Source organism: Amblyraja radiata, chromosome 26 (assembly GCF_010909765.2).
Source record: "Amblyraja radiata isolate CabotCenter1 chromosome 26, sAmbRad1.1.pri, whole genome shotgun sequence".
In the NCBI taxonomy this organism is placed as follows: Eukaryota; Metazoa; Chordata; class Chondrichthyes; order Rajiformes; family Rajidae; genus Amblyraja; species Amblyraja radiata.
The window spans coordinates 19,573,682-19,590,685 of record NC_045981.1 but is presented as its reverse complement, the minus strand read 5'-3'; the positions used below and the strand labels follow the sequence as shown (position 1 = coordinate 19,590,685).

Here is a 17,004-nt window from a genome sequence, read left to right as displayed (position 1 = left end):
AGAACATGCAAACTCCACACGGACAACACCCGAGGTCAGGATCGAACCTGGGTCTCTGTTACCGTGAGGCAGCAGCTCTACCTGCTGCGGCACTGTGCTGCCCCAACCAATGTTGTTATGGGTATCTGGAGATGTGGCCTTAAAGAGTCACTGAATGTTACAGTTCTCCTGAGTCCCTGGGTCTGTTAGTAGCTAAAGGGTGACCTAGAGGCCTGGAGGTGTTGACCTTGCCAAACTATGGTGCTTCCTGGAGGGTTTACTGGCAAATTAACATCAGAGTTCTCCCAGCCAGAGGGTTGTTGTTGCCGCGCCGCGACTGCAGTTACCGTACCTTGTGCATCGCGGTAGTAAGCGTGGGTGACACTGCGGAATCGCTCCTGTCCTGCCGTGTCCCAGATCTGAAAATAGAAACAGTGAGAGTTGTGCATCTCAGTCATTCACTTGCTCCTTAACCCTTGCTGGAATTATCAGCAAGGAGTCTGAACTCACTTCCCCACTTCTCTCATGGACTGTCAACTGAACCGAGAGATCGCAGGTAGGATATGAGATGTCCTTATCTCTGTGCGACCACCACACTCTTTCCCAACTGCCCTTATAGTGTTACTTCCTCAGGAGCTGCAAAGTGGCACAGCGTTAGAGTTGCTGCCTTACAGCGCAAGAGACACCGGTTCGATCCTGACTACTGTCAGGTGCTGTCTGTATGGAGTTTGCTTGTTCTCGCCGTGGGTTTTCTCCGGGTGCTCCCGTTTCCTTCCGCTCTCCAAAGATGTACAAGTTTGTAGGTTAATTGGCACCTGCAAATTGTAAATTGTCCCTAGTGTGTAGGACAGTGCTAGTGTTCGGCGTTGGTCAGCACGGACTCAGTGGGCCGAAGGGCCTGATTCTATGCTGTATCTCCAAAATCTAAATAAAACCAGGAAATACTGTGGCTACCTAGCTTGCCAGGCAGCATCTGTGTAGAGGGAAGCAGACCCTTAAGGGCCTGTCCCACTTGGCGATTTTTTCGGCGATTGCGGGCATCATTGACTGACGTATCAGGTCACCGAAAAATACGCGGTGTGATGACGTATGACGCGGCGTGGTGGCGTATGGCACGCGGTGTTTTTTCAAGTGTCGCAACATTTTTTTTGTCGCCGATGGAGTTTGAAATGTTCGAAATCTTTTGGCGACACTGATATGACACCGGCAAAATTGGCAAGTGGGACAAGCCCTTTACATCAACGATGCTGGCTGACCTGCTGAGTGTTTCAGCACTATCTATTTTTATTTTGGGTTTTCTGCATCTGTGGTTCTGTGCTTTGTTTCTTCTGTGTGGGGTGTGCTGGGATTCTTTACGAATGTGGATACACTTGCGTATGTACTCATGGCTACAATCCAGATCCGTTAGTTGGTTAAGTTGTTCTCAGAAGATGGGAATTGCCTGAAATGGGAAGTCGGTGCTTGCTTTTCTAATTGCTCAAAGGGGAGTTGATGAGCACATGAGTGAGCAACGGGGTTTAGCTTAGATTAGTTTAGTTTAGAAATACAGCGGGGAAATAGGGCCTTTGGCAACTGAGTCCGCGCTGACCAGCGGTCCCCGTACACTAACACTATCCTACACACAAACGACAATTTACAATTTTGATCAAAGTCTAATTAACGAACAAACCTGTACGTCTTTGGAATGTGAGGAAAACGGAGCACCCGGAGGAAATGCATGCAGTCATGGGGAGAACGTACAAACTTTGTGCAGACAGCACCCGTAGTCAGGATTGAATCAGGGTCTCTATCGCTGTAAGGCAGCAATTCTACCGCTGCACCACTCTGCCCCCCCCCAGGTTTGGTTACAACCCAGGGTTCCCAGATTGTAGGGTCATAATAGTCAGAGTTGGATGTGGATGGCTCTGCTGGGAGCTGGAACACACCTGATGGGCCAAATAATCCTCTTCCGTGCCATAATAAGCAAGTGAATGGGTTAAAGGGAGCAAGGGAAGTATGGTGGGGTTGAGTGTCATACCTGTCAGGGTTGGGTTTGCAGATTCCCTTTGGTGAAGTACATCATTGAAGTAGGTGGTTTGAAACCTCTGACATAAATAGTACAATGGACAATTGACAGTGAATTACAGGATGAAATCCAATTAAGATGCCCGAGTGATTTATATATAGAGCAGCCGATGGCCGAGAGTGAATTACAGGTTGAAACTAATCAAGGGAATCTGACTGTGATGCACTGTGGTTAATTCATCCCATCTGCTGCCCTGACCCCCCATGTGAGGACTGAGCAGTAACATATAGAATCATAGAAAATAGGTGCAGGAGTAGGCCATTCAGCCCTTTGGCCATTCACTATGATCATGGCTGATCATCCAAAATCATATTGTGTCCAATATGTTGATCCTTGCAGAGAAACCCCAGTAAATGTCAACCAGTGGATACAAGAAACTGTAGATGCTGGTTTACAAAGGAAAGACACAGAGTGCCGGAATAGACAATAGACAATAGATGCAGGAGTAGGCAATTCGGCCCTTCGAGCCAGCTGATCATCCACAGGTGGGTGAAGGGGGAGGGTTATATAGTGAACTAAAAATATCAGCCAATGTTTGCAAGAGCTGTGGGAATGTTTAGTTCTTTGAAAGGATTTACAATGACTTAACCAGCCTGGGACATCTCCAATAGTGGGAGGGATCCCAGGGAGTATTAATAGGATGCCTCGGGGAATTTCTAAGTGTCTCGGGAGTATTGCAGTAGATATTCTTGAAAGGTGCAGTTTAATTATGTATTTTCTTCCATCCTATCTGATGCTGCATTTAGACGAACAACAAATTTTCACAGCTCTGATATTCGAGGGGGTGGGGGAACTGCTTCCAGCAGCTTATGTTTCAGCTGCTGCCGCAGTCCACTGACCTGTAACTTGACCTTGACCCCGTCCACAACCACCACCTTATTCTGCAAAACAAGGAGAAGCAATGGGTTAACTTTGAACACTGCAAGGGGCAAACACAGGGAACATGTTGTCAGGGAATGGTGCCACCGTGCATTCACCGTGCATTCAGTTCCATCAACCAGCATGAATCTTTGCTGCCTCTGCTCCATGCCTCAGTGTGTCAGTGCTAGAGTGACCTCTCACTCTGTCTGACTGTTGGAAACATAGAAACATAGAAAATATGTGCGGGAGTAGGCCATTCGGCCCTTCAAGCCATTCAATATGATCATGGCTGATCATCCAAAATCAGTTCCCCGTTCCTGCTTTTTCTCCATATCCCTTGATTCCATTAGCTCTAAGAGCTAAATCTAACTTTCTTTTGAAAACATATAGTGAATTGATCTCCCCTGCCTTCTGTGGCAGAGAATTCCACAGATTTACAACTCTCTGGGTGAAGACATTTTTCCTCATCTCAGTCCTAAATGGCCTAGCCTTTATTCTTAAACTGTGACCTTTGGCTCTGAACTCCCCCAACATGGGGACCAATTTTCCTGCATCTAGCCTGTCCAATCCCTTAAGAGTTGAATATGTTTCTATAAGATCCCCTCTCATCCTAAATTCCAGTGAAATCAAGCCCAGTTGACCCATTTTTTCATCATATGTCAACAGTTGCCAACAGTATCCCAATGAACCTTTCGCTGAAACCAGTGAAAGCTCCATTGAACCATTGAATGTTTGTCGGTGGGTCCACAGAGCAGGGAGGGGTGGAGGCAGAGGTCCAGAGTGTGGCAAATACTTGTCTCTGAACAGTGGGCCAGGTGTGTGACCGAGGGTGATGTTGCAGATCACCATGGGGGTCAGGAACATTTAGTTTAATTTAAGCTTTTCTTGGCATGCTACCCAGTCAGCGGGAGACTATACATGATTACAATGCAGCTGTCCACAGTGTACAGATGCAGGATAAAGGGAATAATGTTTAGTCCAAGATAAAGTCCAGTAAAGTTTGGTTAAAGATAGTCAGAAGGTCTCCAATGAGGTGGATGGTAGATCAGGACCGCTTACTAGTTGGTGATAGGATGGTTCAGTTGCCTGATAACAGCTGGGAAGAAACTGTCCCTGAATCTAGGGGTGCTGTTTGTGTTTTCACGCTTCTGTACCTCTTGCCTGACAGGAAAGAGGAGAAGATGGAATGGCCGTGGTGAGACTGGTCCATGATTAAGCTGGTGGCCTTGCCGAGGCAGCGTGAAGTGTGGATGGAGTCAATGGAAGGGAGGTTGGTTTGCATGATGGTCTGCGTTGGATCCGCTATTCTCTACAATTTCTTGTGACCTCGGATGGAGCCGTTCCCAAACCATGCTGTGATGCATTTCGATGAACGGGCAGGTTCGTAACCAGTCCCATTCATCGAAATGCATCACAGCATGGTTTGGGAACGGCTCCATCCACTCCCAGTCCCCGCTTCTGTTAAAATCATCAGATTTACTGTAAAATTTGTTATACTATCATGTAATGTAAAATAAGTGAAATAAAAGTGTGTTTGGATATTAATAGGAGTATTATAGTACAAAGGATCTATTGGCCTGTCACTACCAAGGTGACTATCCGAGCTTTACTGTAAAGCATCAGGTTAGTCCAATGCCCAAAAACCTTCGCAGGCAGCTCACTGTTGAAGTTGCCCCTGTTAAAAATGAATGGCACAAGCTTCATCTGGTTTACCAGCAGGAGTGACTGTTTCTTTAATTTGTAGATTTCAGCATAACTTTTGCACAGGTTAAGTACTACTTCATAACAGCAATAAACATTCCTGATCCCTCCCCCAACCCTGCTCCCTTCCCTCCCCTGAATCCCACCTATTTCTTCCCTCCTCACCAATTTCCTCCATCTGCTTTACAGTCCACAACTCTTCAAACCTGTTTCACACCTTAATTCTTCTCTTATCTTTGGCCTTTGTTCCAACCAGCTGCATATCAGTCTGAAGAAGGGTCTCAGCCCAAAACACCAATCCTTTTTCTCCAGTGATGTTGCCTGAACCGCTGAGTTACTCCAGAAGTTTGTGTCTATATTTTACATGTCAAAGTCCCCCCTCTGTTGCCTGTATCCATCTATTACGTGCCATGCAGGTCCTGCCTCTCCCCATTTCCAGCGTTCTTTCTCCCCCTCCCTACAATCAGTCTGAAGAAAAGTCTTGACCAGAAATGTCACCTATCGATGTTCTCCAGGGATCTACTGTCCTGTTAGTTGGATTTTACATTGATAATGGAACTATGCCAATAGCATAATATTTATAAATTAACGTCCAACAGATCTTAACCTGAGATAAGAAAACACCTTAGGGTGGAACAGTGGCGCAGTGGTAGAGTTACTGCCTTACAGCGCCAGAGTCACGGGTTCGATCCTGACCATGTGTGCTGTCTCTACGGAGTTTGTACCTTCTCCCTGTGACCGTTCGGGTGCTCCGGTTTCCTCCCCCACTCCAAAGACAAGCAGGTTTGTAGGTTAATTGGCTTTGGTAAATTTGCAAATTGTCCCTAGTGTGTAGAATAGTGCTAGTGTATGGGGATCGCTGGGTGGTGCGGACTTGATGGGCCAACAGGTTGCACTGTATCTAACATCTAATAACAATTTAGTCTTTGTGGAGGATACCTGTACATTTGTTTTTCTCAAGCCTGTTATACCCAGCACACATCAAATCTCCCAACTACTCACAAACATGTATATCTCAAAACGTTATTTTCTGTAATCTATCTATCTAATTTGCATTTGAAGGAATCAATTCTAATTGATTCCACTATCTCCCTTGGAAGCTTGTTCTATAGATTGCCCTTTCACTCAGTCAGATATTATTTCTGCCAATTAGTTTTGAATTTAACCTCTTCATTCATCACAGATTCTGACTCTATTGTTCCAGGCAAGATGAAACCAATCTTAATGTTCTTTACAAGTTTGTATTGTATCCTACTGGAAACGTAAGAAATAGGGGCCAGAGTAGGTTAACTGGCCTCTTAAGCCTGCTCCGCCATTCAGTAAGATTATGGCTCGTCCAATTTTAGTCTTCACACCACTTTCCTGCTCTCTCCCAATTCCCTGAGTTTAAATGTATGACAATTTCCATCTTGGATACATTCAGTGACTCCATCTCCAAAGCTGTCTGGAGTAGAGAATTCCAAATAGTTATGGCCCTTTGAAAGAAGAATTTTCTCCTCTTTTCTGTCTTAAGTGGGTGACCACTTATTTTGAAACTATGTCATGGGAACATAGAAAATAGGTGCAGGAGTAAGCCATTTGGTCCTTCAAACCAGCACCGTCATTCAAAATGATCATGGCTGATCATCCAGAATCAGCACCCTGTTCCTGCTTTCTCCCCATATCCCTTGATTCCGTTAGCCCTAAGAGCTATATCCAACTCTCTCTTGTTCCCTGGCTCTATAAATGTCCTCCTTTCAGCAGCCATCCATCCATTAGGGCGACACAGTGGAGCAGTGGTAGAGTGGCTGCCTTATAGCGCTAGAGGCTTGGGTTTGTTCCTGACTACGGGATGCTGTCTGTACAAAGTTTGTACGTTCTCCCTGAGAATGCGTGGGTTTCCTCCCACCTTCCAGAGAGGTACAGGGTTGTAGGTTAATTGGCTTCAATAAGTTGTAAAATTGTCCCTAGTGAGTAGGATAGTGCTAGTGTACGGGGTGATCGCTGGTCGGCACGGACTCGGTGGGCCGACGGGACTGTTTCCGTGTTGTATCACTAAAGTCTAATCCGATGAGTCCCTGACATATCTGACATGTTTCACCTCTGATTCTTCTGAACTTCAATGTGTACATCTCCGACTTATTCAGCCCATAGTCGTACATCAAACCCCTTCATTTCAGGAGTCAAGCAAGTCCACCATCTCTACACTGCCACTGATGCAAGAACATTCTTCTTTAAATTTGTACACAAGCCCTGAGTATGAAGTTGCATCAAACCCTCTCCACTTTAATACTCTATATATCCCTTGTGTAACACTCCCATTCATCCTCACTTGCCACAGCTGCATGCCAATCCTTTGTGTTGTTGCACTGGGACCCCTGGACTATTTTTATTGCAACTTTTGTTATTCTGTTTAAACACTAGTTTGTCTTTCCATTTTTATTGCCAAAGTAGCTGACCTCACTGCTCCCCGTATTATACTCTAACTGCCTGATCATTTAACCTATCTCTATCCCCTGGCCCGTTGAGATCCTCCAGCACTTTGTCTTTTGCTCAAGAACCCAACATCTGCAGTCTCTTGTGTCTCTGTCCACCTCACGTCTAGCAAATCCACTAATCTTTGTATCATCAGAAAATTTGGCCACAGCACACGTCATCCCATCATCTATTTATGTCTCAATCTTTGTCTTTTTACATCTTTTGTCTTTTACCAGCTCTCCACAACGTACTCTTCCCAGCGTGTAGTGGGGGGGAAATGCCATCATCCATGCTTATTCCCCACTGGACAAATGGGGGGGGGGGGGGGGGGGGGGGGAGATTCTCAAGGGAATCTCTGTCATATTTGCTGGTCTGAGCTTCGATCTTTCCCAGATCACCTGGTCTATCTCAGCTGGCCTGGATACCATCAACACCAACCTCAATCAATGTACGGATTTCCATGGTCTGGGCGCGTATCATTCTTTCTGACAGAGCAGAAAAAAGTGCAGGCGTTTGCTTTCTTTTCTGAGAGGAACAGCTCAGGATTGGACCTCTTGTGATCCCTGCAGTGTGATTCAGTGAATCAATTAAAGAGGCTAACGTAATATAGTTTGATCAGCAAAATGTCACATTTTTCATAAGGGAGCTGGGATTAATAAGTCCCATTAATAGCTCCCCATGTAATTGCTCAATTAACTTCCAAGTGGCATTTAACAGCATATAAAAGTGTACTGAGATCACCCCTGTAGAGCAATGATAAATATGAGCTAACACTAGTTTCTCTTCCAAAGTTCATTTGCTATTCTGAGTTAATTTAGCTGCATTAATATGTCAAGTCTTCCAATGCTATGGGTGAAGTCAAACATCACACCTGTTAACAATCAAATTAATTCACTTTTTAACCTCTCAAAATACAATTTCTAAATTCTTGGTTAACAACAGCAGAGAAAGAAATAAAGACTTCCCACTTAGGCGACTGCCGGCAACTGTCAGAGTGGAACACACACACACATCGCTTCCTTCACCAGCCCATTATGCAGGCGGGGGACAGGGCAAGCGGGGGGAGCGCTGTCTGAGTGAAATTCACACGGGACAAAGCCAAGATGAAACAGACACACACCGCGATGGACAGGAAGGTTGGCGCTGTAATTAAGACGGCTAAAGCACAGTGTACGACAAGTCCTTTAAAAGGGGGGGGGGAGGGGGGGGGGGGGGGAGAAGGAGTGGGGCCAACTTTTAACTGGGGTACCGCAAGGCTCAGTGCTGGGACCCCAGCTATTTACAATATATATTAATGATCTGGATGAGGGAATTGAAGGCAATATCTCCAAGTTTGCGGATGACACTAAGCTGGGGGGCAGTGTTAGCTGTGAGGAGGATGCTAGGAGACTGCAAGGTGACTTGGATAGGCTGGGTGAGTGGGCAAATGTTTGGCAGATGCAGTATAATGTGGATAAATGTGAGGTTATCCATTTTGGTGGCAAAAACAGGAAAGCAGACTATTATCTAAATGGTGGCCGACTAGGAAAAGGGGAGATGCAGCGAGACCTGGGTGTCATGGTACACCAGTCATTGAAAGTAGGCATGCAGGTGCAGCAGGCAGTGAAGAAAGCGAATGGTATGTTAGCTTTCATAGCAAAAGGATTTGAGTATAGGAGCAGGGAGGTTCTACTGCAGTTGTACAGGGTCTTGGTGAGACCACACCTGGAGTATTGCGTACAGTTTTGGTCTCCAAATCTGAGGAAGGACATTATTGCCATAGAGGGAGTGCAGAGAAGGTTCACCAGACTGATTCCTGGGATGTCAGGACTGTCTTATGAAGAAAGACTGGATAGACTTGGTTTATACTCTCTAGAATTTAGGAGATTGAGAGGGGATCTTATAGAAACTTATAAAATTCTTAAGGGGTTGGACAGGCTAGATGCAGGAAGATTGCTCCCGATGTTGGGGAAGTCCAGGACAAGGGGTCACAGCTTAAGGATAAGGGGGAAATCCTTTAAAACCGAGATGAGAAGAACTTTTTTCACAGAGAGAGTGGTGAATCTCTGGAACTCTCTGCCACAGAGGGTAGTCGAGGCCAGTTCATTGGCTATATTTAAAAGGGAGTTAGATGTAGCCCTTGTGGCTAAGGGGATCAGGGGGTATGGAGAGAAGGCAGGTACGGGATACTGAGTTGGATGATCAGCCATGATCATATTGAATGGCGGTGCAGGCTCGAAGGGCCGAATGGCCTACTCCTGCACCTAATTTCTATGTTTCTATGTTTAAGATGCCAGAGATACACGGCTATGAAGCTCGGCGTACATTTAACGTTACCGGTCGGTTATCCTTGGTTCTGAAAACTACTGCTTACGTTCTTTTTCCCGATGAGCCAATGCAATTCACCAGTCAGCACCGGCTACAACCTACGACAATCTTCGACCTCCTGGCGACCCACTAGGACCTCCTGGCGACCCACCTACGGCACGAGAATTCTCGCTACTCTCCATGGCGGCTTCATTCTGGTCGCCGCTAATCTTTAAACATGTTGAAAAATTAGCGCCGACCATAATGAGGCCGCGACTAGTTCCCAGAATGCGGGAACTCCTCACGACCATGAAGGCGACTGCCCGGCAACCACCCGCGAACATGTGGCGACCATGTGACGACCTCAGAGTCTCCTGCAGTTGCCTAAAAATATGCCTAAGTGGGACAAGCCCATAAAGCATTTACATTCATTCTCTTCCAGTCTCAATTGGTGACATTTCGGGTCGAGACCCTTCTTCAATTTAATGACTGAATGTAAAGGTGCCACCTCCAAATGTAATACACGGCGGTGTGTAGGAAGGAACTGCAGATGCTGGTTTAAACCGAACAAACACTCAAAATGCTGGAGTAAATCTGCGGGACAGATTGAAGAAGGGTCTCGACCTGAAACGTCACCCATTCCTTCTATCCAGAGATGCTGCCTGTCCCGCTGAGTTACTCCAGTATTTTGTGTCTATCTTAGGACTAATGCAACCTCTTTTGGAGATGGCAGGGTTTGTGGAGTGGCCTCTCGGAGCAGCGTATGTGTGCAGCCACGTCGGGACTTAAATCAATCATTCACCTCGGCTCGATTGCTGACACTTGTTTGCTAAGTGGCGTTCCGTGAAAAGGTTAAACCTGCTGCCTGTCGCTTCATACAGCCTTGACCACTAGTTGTCATGGCGATCTGATGCTGGCTTTGCCAAGCAACTCCTCAGCACCACTTAACTCTCACGAGTGTTGATCAGACTCGGCTATGCTGGTTACAGAATGATGCCCGTTAACCACTGTGCAGATTTATCCCCCAAACGTGCATCCAGTCCACGAGAACCAGAAACCCTCTCTCGTTAGTGGCTGTTGTTTTATGAGATCTTTGCCAGCATTTGGTAATATTCCAAACAGGCCCAGATCTTTGCCTCGACGTTGAGTTGCATGGGGTACTAATTCCCAGAGTCAAACCTGATAGCCTAACATATGTGTAACTCTGGGATTCATAGCAAATGACCAACTCCATGTCTTTAGAGATACAACTTGGAACCAGGCTCTTTGGCCCACTGTGTCCACGCTGACCAAAGATCACTCGTTTTATGTTATCCCACTTTCATATCCACTCCCTGCACACCAGGGGCAGTTTTCAGAGGCCAACTAACCTACAAATCAGCCTACACTGTGCATAGAGCTGACTTTAATGAGTAAACCAGGACAGCTAAACATTTACTATCTCTCAGGTCACAAGGAGAAATTTGTACCGATCCATTAAACCCTCATAGGAGACCATGGAGAAGGCTTTAGTTGTTTTAGGAGTATGCTGTTGCCTATAAATGAATCCCTTGAAGGGTCGTGGTTCTTTATTTACGACCATGAACTGGGAGAGTCTTTCCAGACCTATTTATGAAGCTAAGGCCATTAGCAGATAAGTACAGACACAGTGGCCAGCTGTTGCAAGTAATGGCTTGAAGGGCCGAATGGCCTACTCCTGCACCTGTTGTCTATTGGTAATGCAAGAGGATTAAAAAGAAATACCCTGTGTAGGGGATAATTGGCAGAAGGTGATTGGAACATAATTTCCACAAAATACACAACATAAAATTTGTTTGAAGCCTTTGGGCTGGATGAGATGAGCAGCAGTCTCTCTGTCCTGGACCTCTGTCAGAGTGAGGCCAAACATAAATTGGAGGAATAACACCTCATATTTCACTTGGGCAGCTTACAGCCGAGCAGTATGAACATTCATTTCTCTAATAATAAGTAACCCCTGCATTCCCTCTCCACTACAAGCTAGACGTCCTACTAGTTCCACTGTTCACATCCCTGTATCTCTTCATTATCACCTCTTCCCCAGCCAACAATGTGCCATTATGGACTCCACCCTTCCTTGGTTATCTGTTGCCAGCCTTGATTTGTCCGGGTCTTTTCCTTGCTCCAATCCCTCCTCCCCCCCACCCCCCCCCCCCCCCCATCTACTTTCAGTCTGAAGAAGGTTTCCGACCCGAAACGTCACCCGTTCGTTTTCGCCAGAGATGCTGCCTGACCTGCTGAGTTGCACCAGCCCTTTATGTCTATCTTCAGTACAGGCTCAGTCAGATTCAGAGCAGCAAGTGGACCTGGTACCAAAACAAGGGTCAGTTTTGTGCGTTTGGTGTGTCTACCTCAAAGTACTGGACTACAGGTAACCAGCGACAGTTCAACTAGACTCAGGAGCAGTAGGTAATGTACTCCTGAAGCAAGCCAGCGGTGGTGTAGTGAAAACCAAAGGGCCTCAAGATACAACAATGTATAACAAACACGTGTACAACAAGTCGACATGGGAGGTGATTAGGAGATGCCTGCATGAAGGCCTACATGAAGTCCAGATACGACCTGGGTAAGGCCATCAAAAAGGCCAAAGGGGACCTGCTCCAAACTGGAGGATGAGACAGATGTTCGGCAGCTGTGGCGGGGCCTGAATGCAATCACCTCCTACAAGGTGAAAACAAGAAGGCAGCTCGAATGTCGGCGAAACATCACTCCCTGACGAGCTCAATGCGTTTTACGCACGCTTTGACAGGGAGAATACTGATGTGCCTTCCCGATCCCCCATTCGCTGTGATGGCATTTCAGCCTCAGTCACAGAGGCCGACGTCAGAAAATCCTTCAGAGGGGTGAACCTCCGAAAAGCACCTGGACCTGATGGTATACCCGGTCGTGTTCTAAAAACCAGTGCGGACCAACTGGCGGGAGTTTTCACGGACATTTTCAACCTCTCACTTCTGAGGTCTGAGGTCCCCACCTGCTTTAAAAGGGCATCAATTATACCGGTGCCCAAGAAGAGTAAGGTGACGTGCCTCAATGACTATCGACCAGTGGCACTAACGCCGGTGGTGATGAAGTGCTTTGAGAGGTTGATCATGGAGCAAATCAACTCCTACCTCGACAAAAACCTGGACCCACTGCAGTTCGCTTACCGCCACAACAGATCAACGGTGGATGCGATCTCGCTGGCCCTCCACTCCGCTCTGGACCACTTGGACAACAAAAACTCATATGTCAGGCTGTTATTCATCGATTACAGCTCGGCATTTAACACAATCATCCCCTCCAAGCTGGTTACCAAACTCGCAGAACTGGGTCTCTGCGCATCCCTCTGCAATTGGATCCTCGACTTCCTCATTCACAGACCAGTCTGTTCGTATTGGTGGAAATGTGTCAGCCTCGATAACAATCAGCACGGGAGCACCTCAAGGCTGCGTGCTCAGCCCCCTGCTGTACTCACTCTATACTCATGACTGTGTAGCTAGTCACAGTGCGAACTCCATCATCAAGTTCGCTGACGACACCACTGTTGTGGGACGGATCACTGATGGGGATGAGTCAGAGTATAGAAGAGAGATCGAGCAACTGTCCATATGGTGCCAGCGAAATAACCTGGCCCTCAACACCAGCAAAACCAAGGAACTGATTGTGGACTTTGGAAGGAGTAGGAGGGGGACCCACAGCCCCATTTATATCAACGGGTCGATGGTTGAAAGGGCCAAGAGCTTCAAATTCCTGGGCGTGCACATCTCTGAAGATCTTTCCTGGTCCGAGAACACTAATGCAATTATCAAGAAAGCTCATCAGCACCTCTATTTCCTGAGAAGATTACGGAGAGTCGGTTTGTCAAGGAAGACTCTCTCTAACTTCTACAGGTGCACAGTAGAGAGCATGCTGACTGGTTGCATCGTGGCTTGGTTCGGCAATTTGAGCGCCCTGGAGAGGAAAAGACTACAAAAAGTAGTAAACACTGCCCAATCCATCGGGTCTGACCTTCCTTCCATCGAGGGGATTTATCACAGTCGCTGCCTCAAAAAGGCTGGCAGTATCATCAAAGACCCACACCATCCTGGCCACACACTCATCTCCCTGCTACCTTCAGGTAGAAGGTACAGGAGCCTGAAGACTGCAACAACCAGGTTCAGGAATAGCTACTTCCCCACAGCCATCAGGCTATTAAACCTGGCTCGTACAAAACTCTGATTATTAATAAACCATTATCTGTTATTTGCACTTTATCAGTTATTTATTCATGTGTGTATATATTTATATTATGGTATATGGACACATTTATCTGTTTTGTAGTAAATGCCTACTATGTTCTGTGTGCTGAAGCAAAGCAAGAATTTCATTGTCCTATACAGGGACACATGACAAACTCACTTGACTTGACTTGAAAGATGCTCACTGAAGCTGGCAAACTCAAGAATAGAAAGAAAGATGGTTTGTATTTTGTTGTGGTAAACCAGGAAGGTGCCACGGTGCTGTTAAGAAGACTGTGAGAATCTTTTTCCCAGGAAGGTGATATCAAATACAGTACTAGCGGGCATAGCATTAAGGTGAGAGGGCTAAAGTTTAAAGATGTGCAGGGCAAGTTTTTTTACATAGAAGGTGGCGAGTGCCTGGAACGCGCTGGTGGGGGAGACACATATGATAGTGGGATTTAAGAGACTTTTGGATAAGCATAAGAATATGCAGGAAATGGTGGAATATATATTATGTGCAGGCAGTTAAGAGTTGGTATTGGCATCATGTTCAGCACCACACATTGTGGGACAAAGAGCATGTTCCCCTGCTCTATCTAATACGCTGTGCTGTGTTCTAATAACGTTTCAACAAGTGGGACTGATAACGAATATCATGACAGGAACTTGACAGGAAGCAGCTGAGCAGGTTTACCGTTGTAACAGAAGTGCCCACGAGATACTTGCTGGCTAATGGTAGTTATCAAAGAGGTGATGAAAATTTTTGTGGTGTAAGTCAGTGGTTCTCAACCTTTTTTTAGCTCATGGCCCCCTTGGGATCTTTAATTTTTCTGTGGCCCCCCCTGACATTATTAGCGGAAAAAATACCTTCTATAAAAATATCAGTGTCTATTAATTGCACATATATTCTCTTTTATTCTATTCCACAAACATCAAAAATATTTCAACTACATAGATTTAAATTTATTAGAACTGAAATTTAGGAGGCAACAGGATGGTAGCTCTGTGGCCCCCTTCATTGAACCTGTGGCCCCCTAAATCCCAAATTTTTTCTGTGGCCCCCCTGAAATTTGCCACAGCCCCTTTGGGGCCATATGGCCCCAGGTTGGGAATCACTGGTGTAAGTGAAGAGGAGGGGTGGGAGTTGGAGGGGGTTACCCACAAACCGTTGGGTTGTAAACGACTCATTCTGTGCGATGGTTTTGATACCGCAGACCACTAGCTGAACCTGTACAGAGGGTTAGCACTCACTGTGTCCATGTGGAGCTGGAGCCACACATGGGTTTGCCTAAGGATGGCAGAATTCCCAAAGGACATCAGTGGATTTGTTGAAATATTTACCACATTTTTACAGTTTAACGGTCACTTTTACTGATACCAGTATTGTGAAACAGGAATTTACATTTCAGATCCGTCTTTGATTGACTCATATCATTTAAATGACTGATGATTTTTTACATCAATGTGCCTGCATTAACTGCTTTTAACACCATTACTGCAAAGTACATTCTTATTGTCGACTCTGATTCACCGCCGGAGCCTGAATCGGAGCATATTGAAGTAAACATCTATAACATGGTTCCTATGGCAACAGTTACCAGTGTGGTGACAACTGTCCCTCATTAGCCTGCATTGCCTGCCTTGACATCCTTCTTCCTCTCGATTCAAGCTTTTTTCCTTTATCTCTCCTTCTAATATTTATTGTCACTATGATTGGAGCAAAAGGGACAAGTGGCAGCAACCCTACTTGAACACAGCACTAGTTAGATCACTGAAGACAGACACAAAATGCTGGAGTAACTCAGCGGGACAGGCGGCATCTATGGAGAGAAGGAATGGGTGACGCTTCGGGACGAGGCCCTTGTGGAGACTGAAGAAGAGTCTCGACCCAAAACATCACATATTCCTTCTCTCCAAAGATGCCGCCTGTCTTGCAGAGTTACTCCAGCATTTTGTGTCTGTCTTCGGTGTAAAGCAGCATCTGCAGTTCCTTCCTACACTACTAGTTAGACCATTGTCTGAGCACTATATAAGGTTCTGGTCCCTACATTGCAGGTAAGATGTGTTTGTACTGGAGACAGGGCACAATTAATGTTGCCAGCACCGGAACGCCATGGCTATGAATAAAGGTTCATGAACAGCTTCCTGCTGGAGATAACCTGTATTCATAGCCATGGTTTTCCAGTCCAGGCAACATCAACCTCTCCAGTGCAATCATATCGTCCATGTAATACTCGGCTTGTACTCGCTAGAATTTAGAAGATTAAGGGAGGATCTTATAGAAACGTGCAAAATTCTTAAGGGGTTGGACAGGCTAGATGCAGGAAGATTGTTCCCGATGTTGGGGAAGTCCAGAACAAGGGGTCATAGTTTAAGGATAAGGGAGAAATCTTTTAGGACCGAGATGAGGAAAACATTTTTCACACAGAGAGTGGCGAATCTCTGGAATTCTCTGCCACAGAAGGTAGTTGAGGCCAGTTCATTGGCTATATTTAAAAGGGAGTTAGATGTGGCCCTTGTGGCTAAAGGGATCAGGGGGTATGGATAGAAGGCAGGTACGGGATATTGAGTTGGATGATCAGCCATGATCATATTGAATGGCGGTGCAGGCTCGAAGGGCCGAATGGCCTAATCCTGCACCTATTTTCTATGTTTCTATGTTAATATAGGGACTAGAATAGTACATAGTGCTCTTGAATGACATCACACAACCCCAACCCCAACCTTACCTCAGCAACGAACTACAATGGACTTTGTATAAGCAGGTCCAAGTACTTTGGAAGTGCAAGTACTTTGGCTTGCAACTGGTTTGGTTAGCTAGAATAATGAATAATTCATTGTGTTATTGCTTATTGTATTTTTATTTGATGCGCTGTAGCATTAATGTGTTTGTAAATCTGCCGCTAATAAGAATTTAATTGTTCTGGTCCTGGTGTAGATGACAGTTAAAGACACTTAAGTCTCTTGATAAACTGAAGTAGTTTTGCTTGGAAAACAGGAAGCAGGGAGGACATGGATGTATAAATTATGAGAAACCGAGATAAAGTAAATAGCTTTAATAAAGTTTCTCGCTTCAGCAAACAGGTCAAAAACCAGGGGACAGAGATTTCAAGTAATTGGCGGAAGGATTGGAGGGGAGATGGGGAAAGTTTTTGTACTCAGCGGGTGCTGGGGGACGGACAGAAAGGGTGGGAGAGTCAAAGATCCCTGTCACATGAAAGGGTACATGTGGACGTGTACTTTAAGAGCCCTCTTGCAAGGTTTCGGGCTAGTGCTGGAAGGTGGGTTAGACTTGGAAATTATTTTTCAACTGGTACAGGCACAATGGGCTGAATGGCCTCTTTCTGTCTGGTAAGTCTCTGATTCTGGAACCTTCCTGATTTTGGTGCTTTAAAACGGCATCATTAAAACGAGTGCCCAAGAAGAATAAGGTGATAT

General features: G+C 45.8%; 1 protein-coding gene across 3 annotated transcripts in view; it reads right to left on the bottom strand.

The window, feature by feature from the left end:
- LOC116988000 (ras-related protein Rab-37-like) overlaps window positions 1-17,004 on the bottom strand; it is a 159,459-nt gene that overhangs the window by 20,323 nt on the left and 122,132 nt on the right. For all 3 annotated transcript variants that reach the window (XM_033044387.1, XM_033044389.1, XM_033044388.1), the window contains 2 exons: window positions 2,884-2,925; window positions 332-398 (listed from right to left, as the gene is read on the bottom strand). In XM_033044387.1, coding sequence (XP_032900278.1) covers window positions 332-398; window positions 2,884-2,925 — 109 coding nt within the window. The remainder of the gene's footprint in view (window positions 1-331; window positions 399-2,883; window positions 2,926-17,004) is intronic.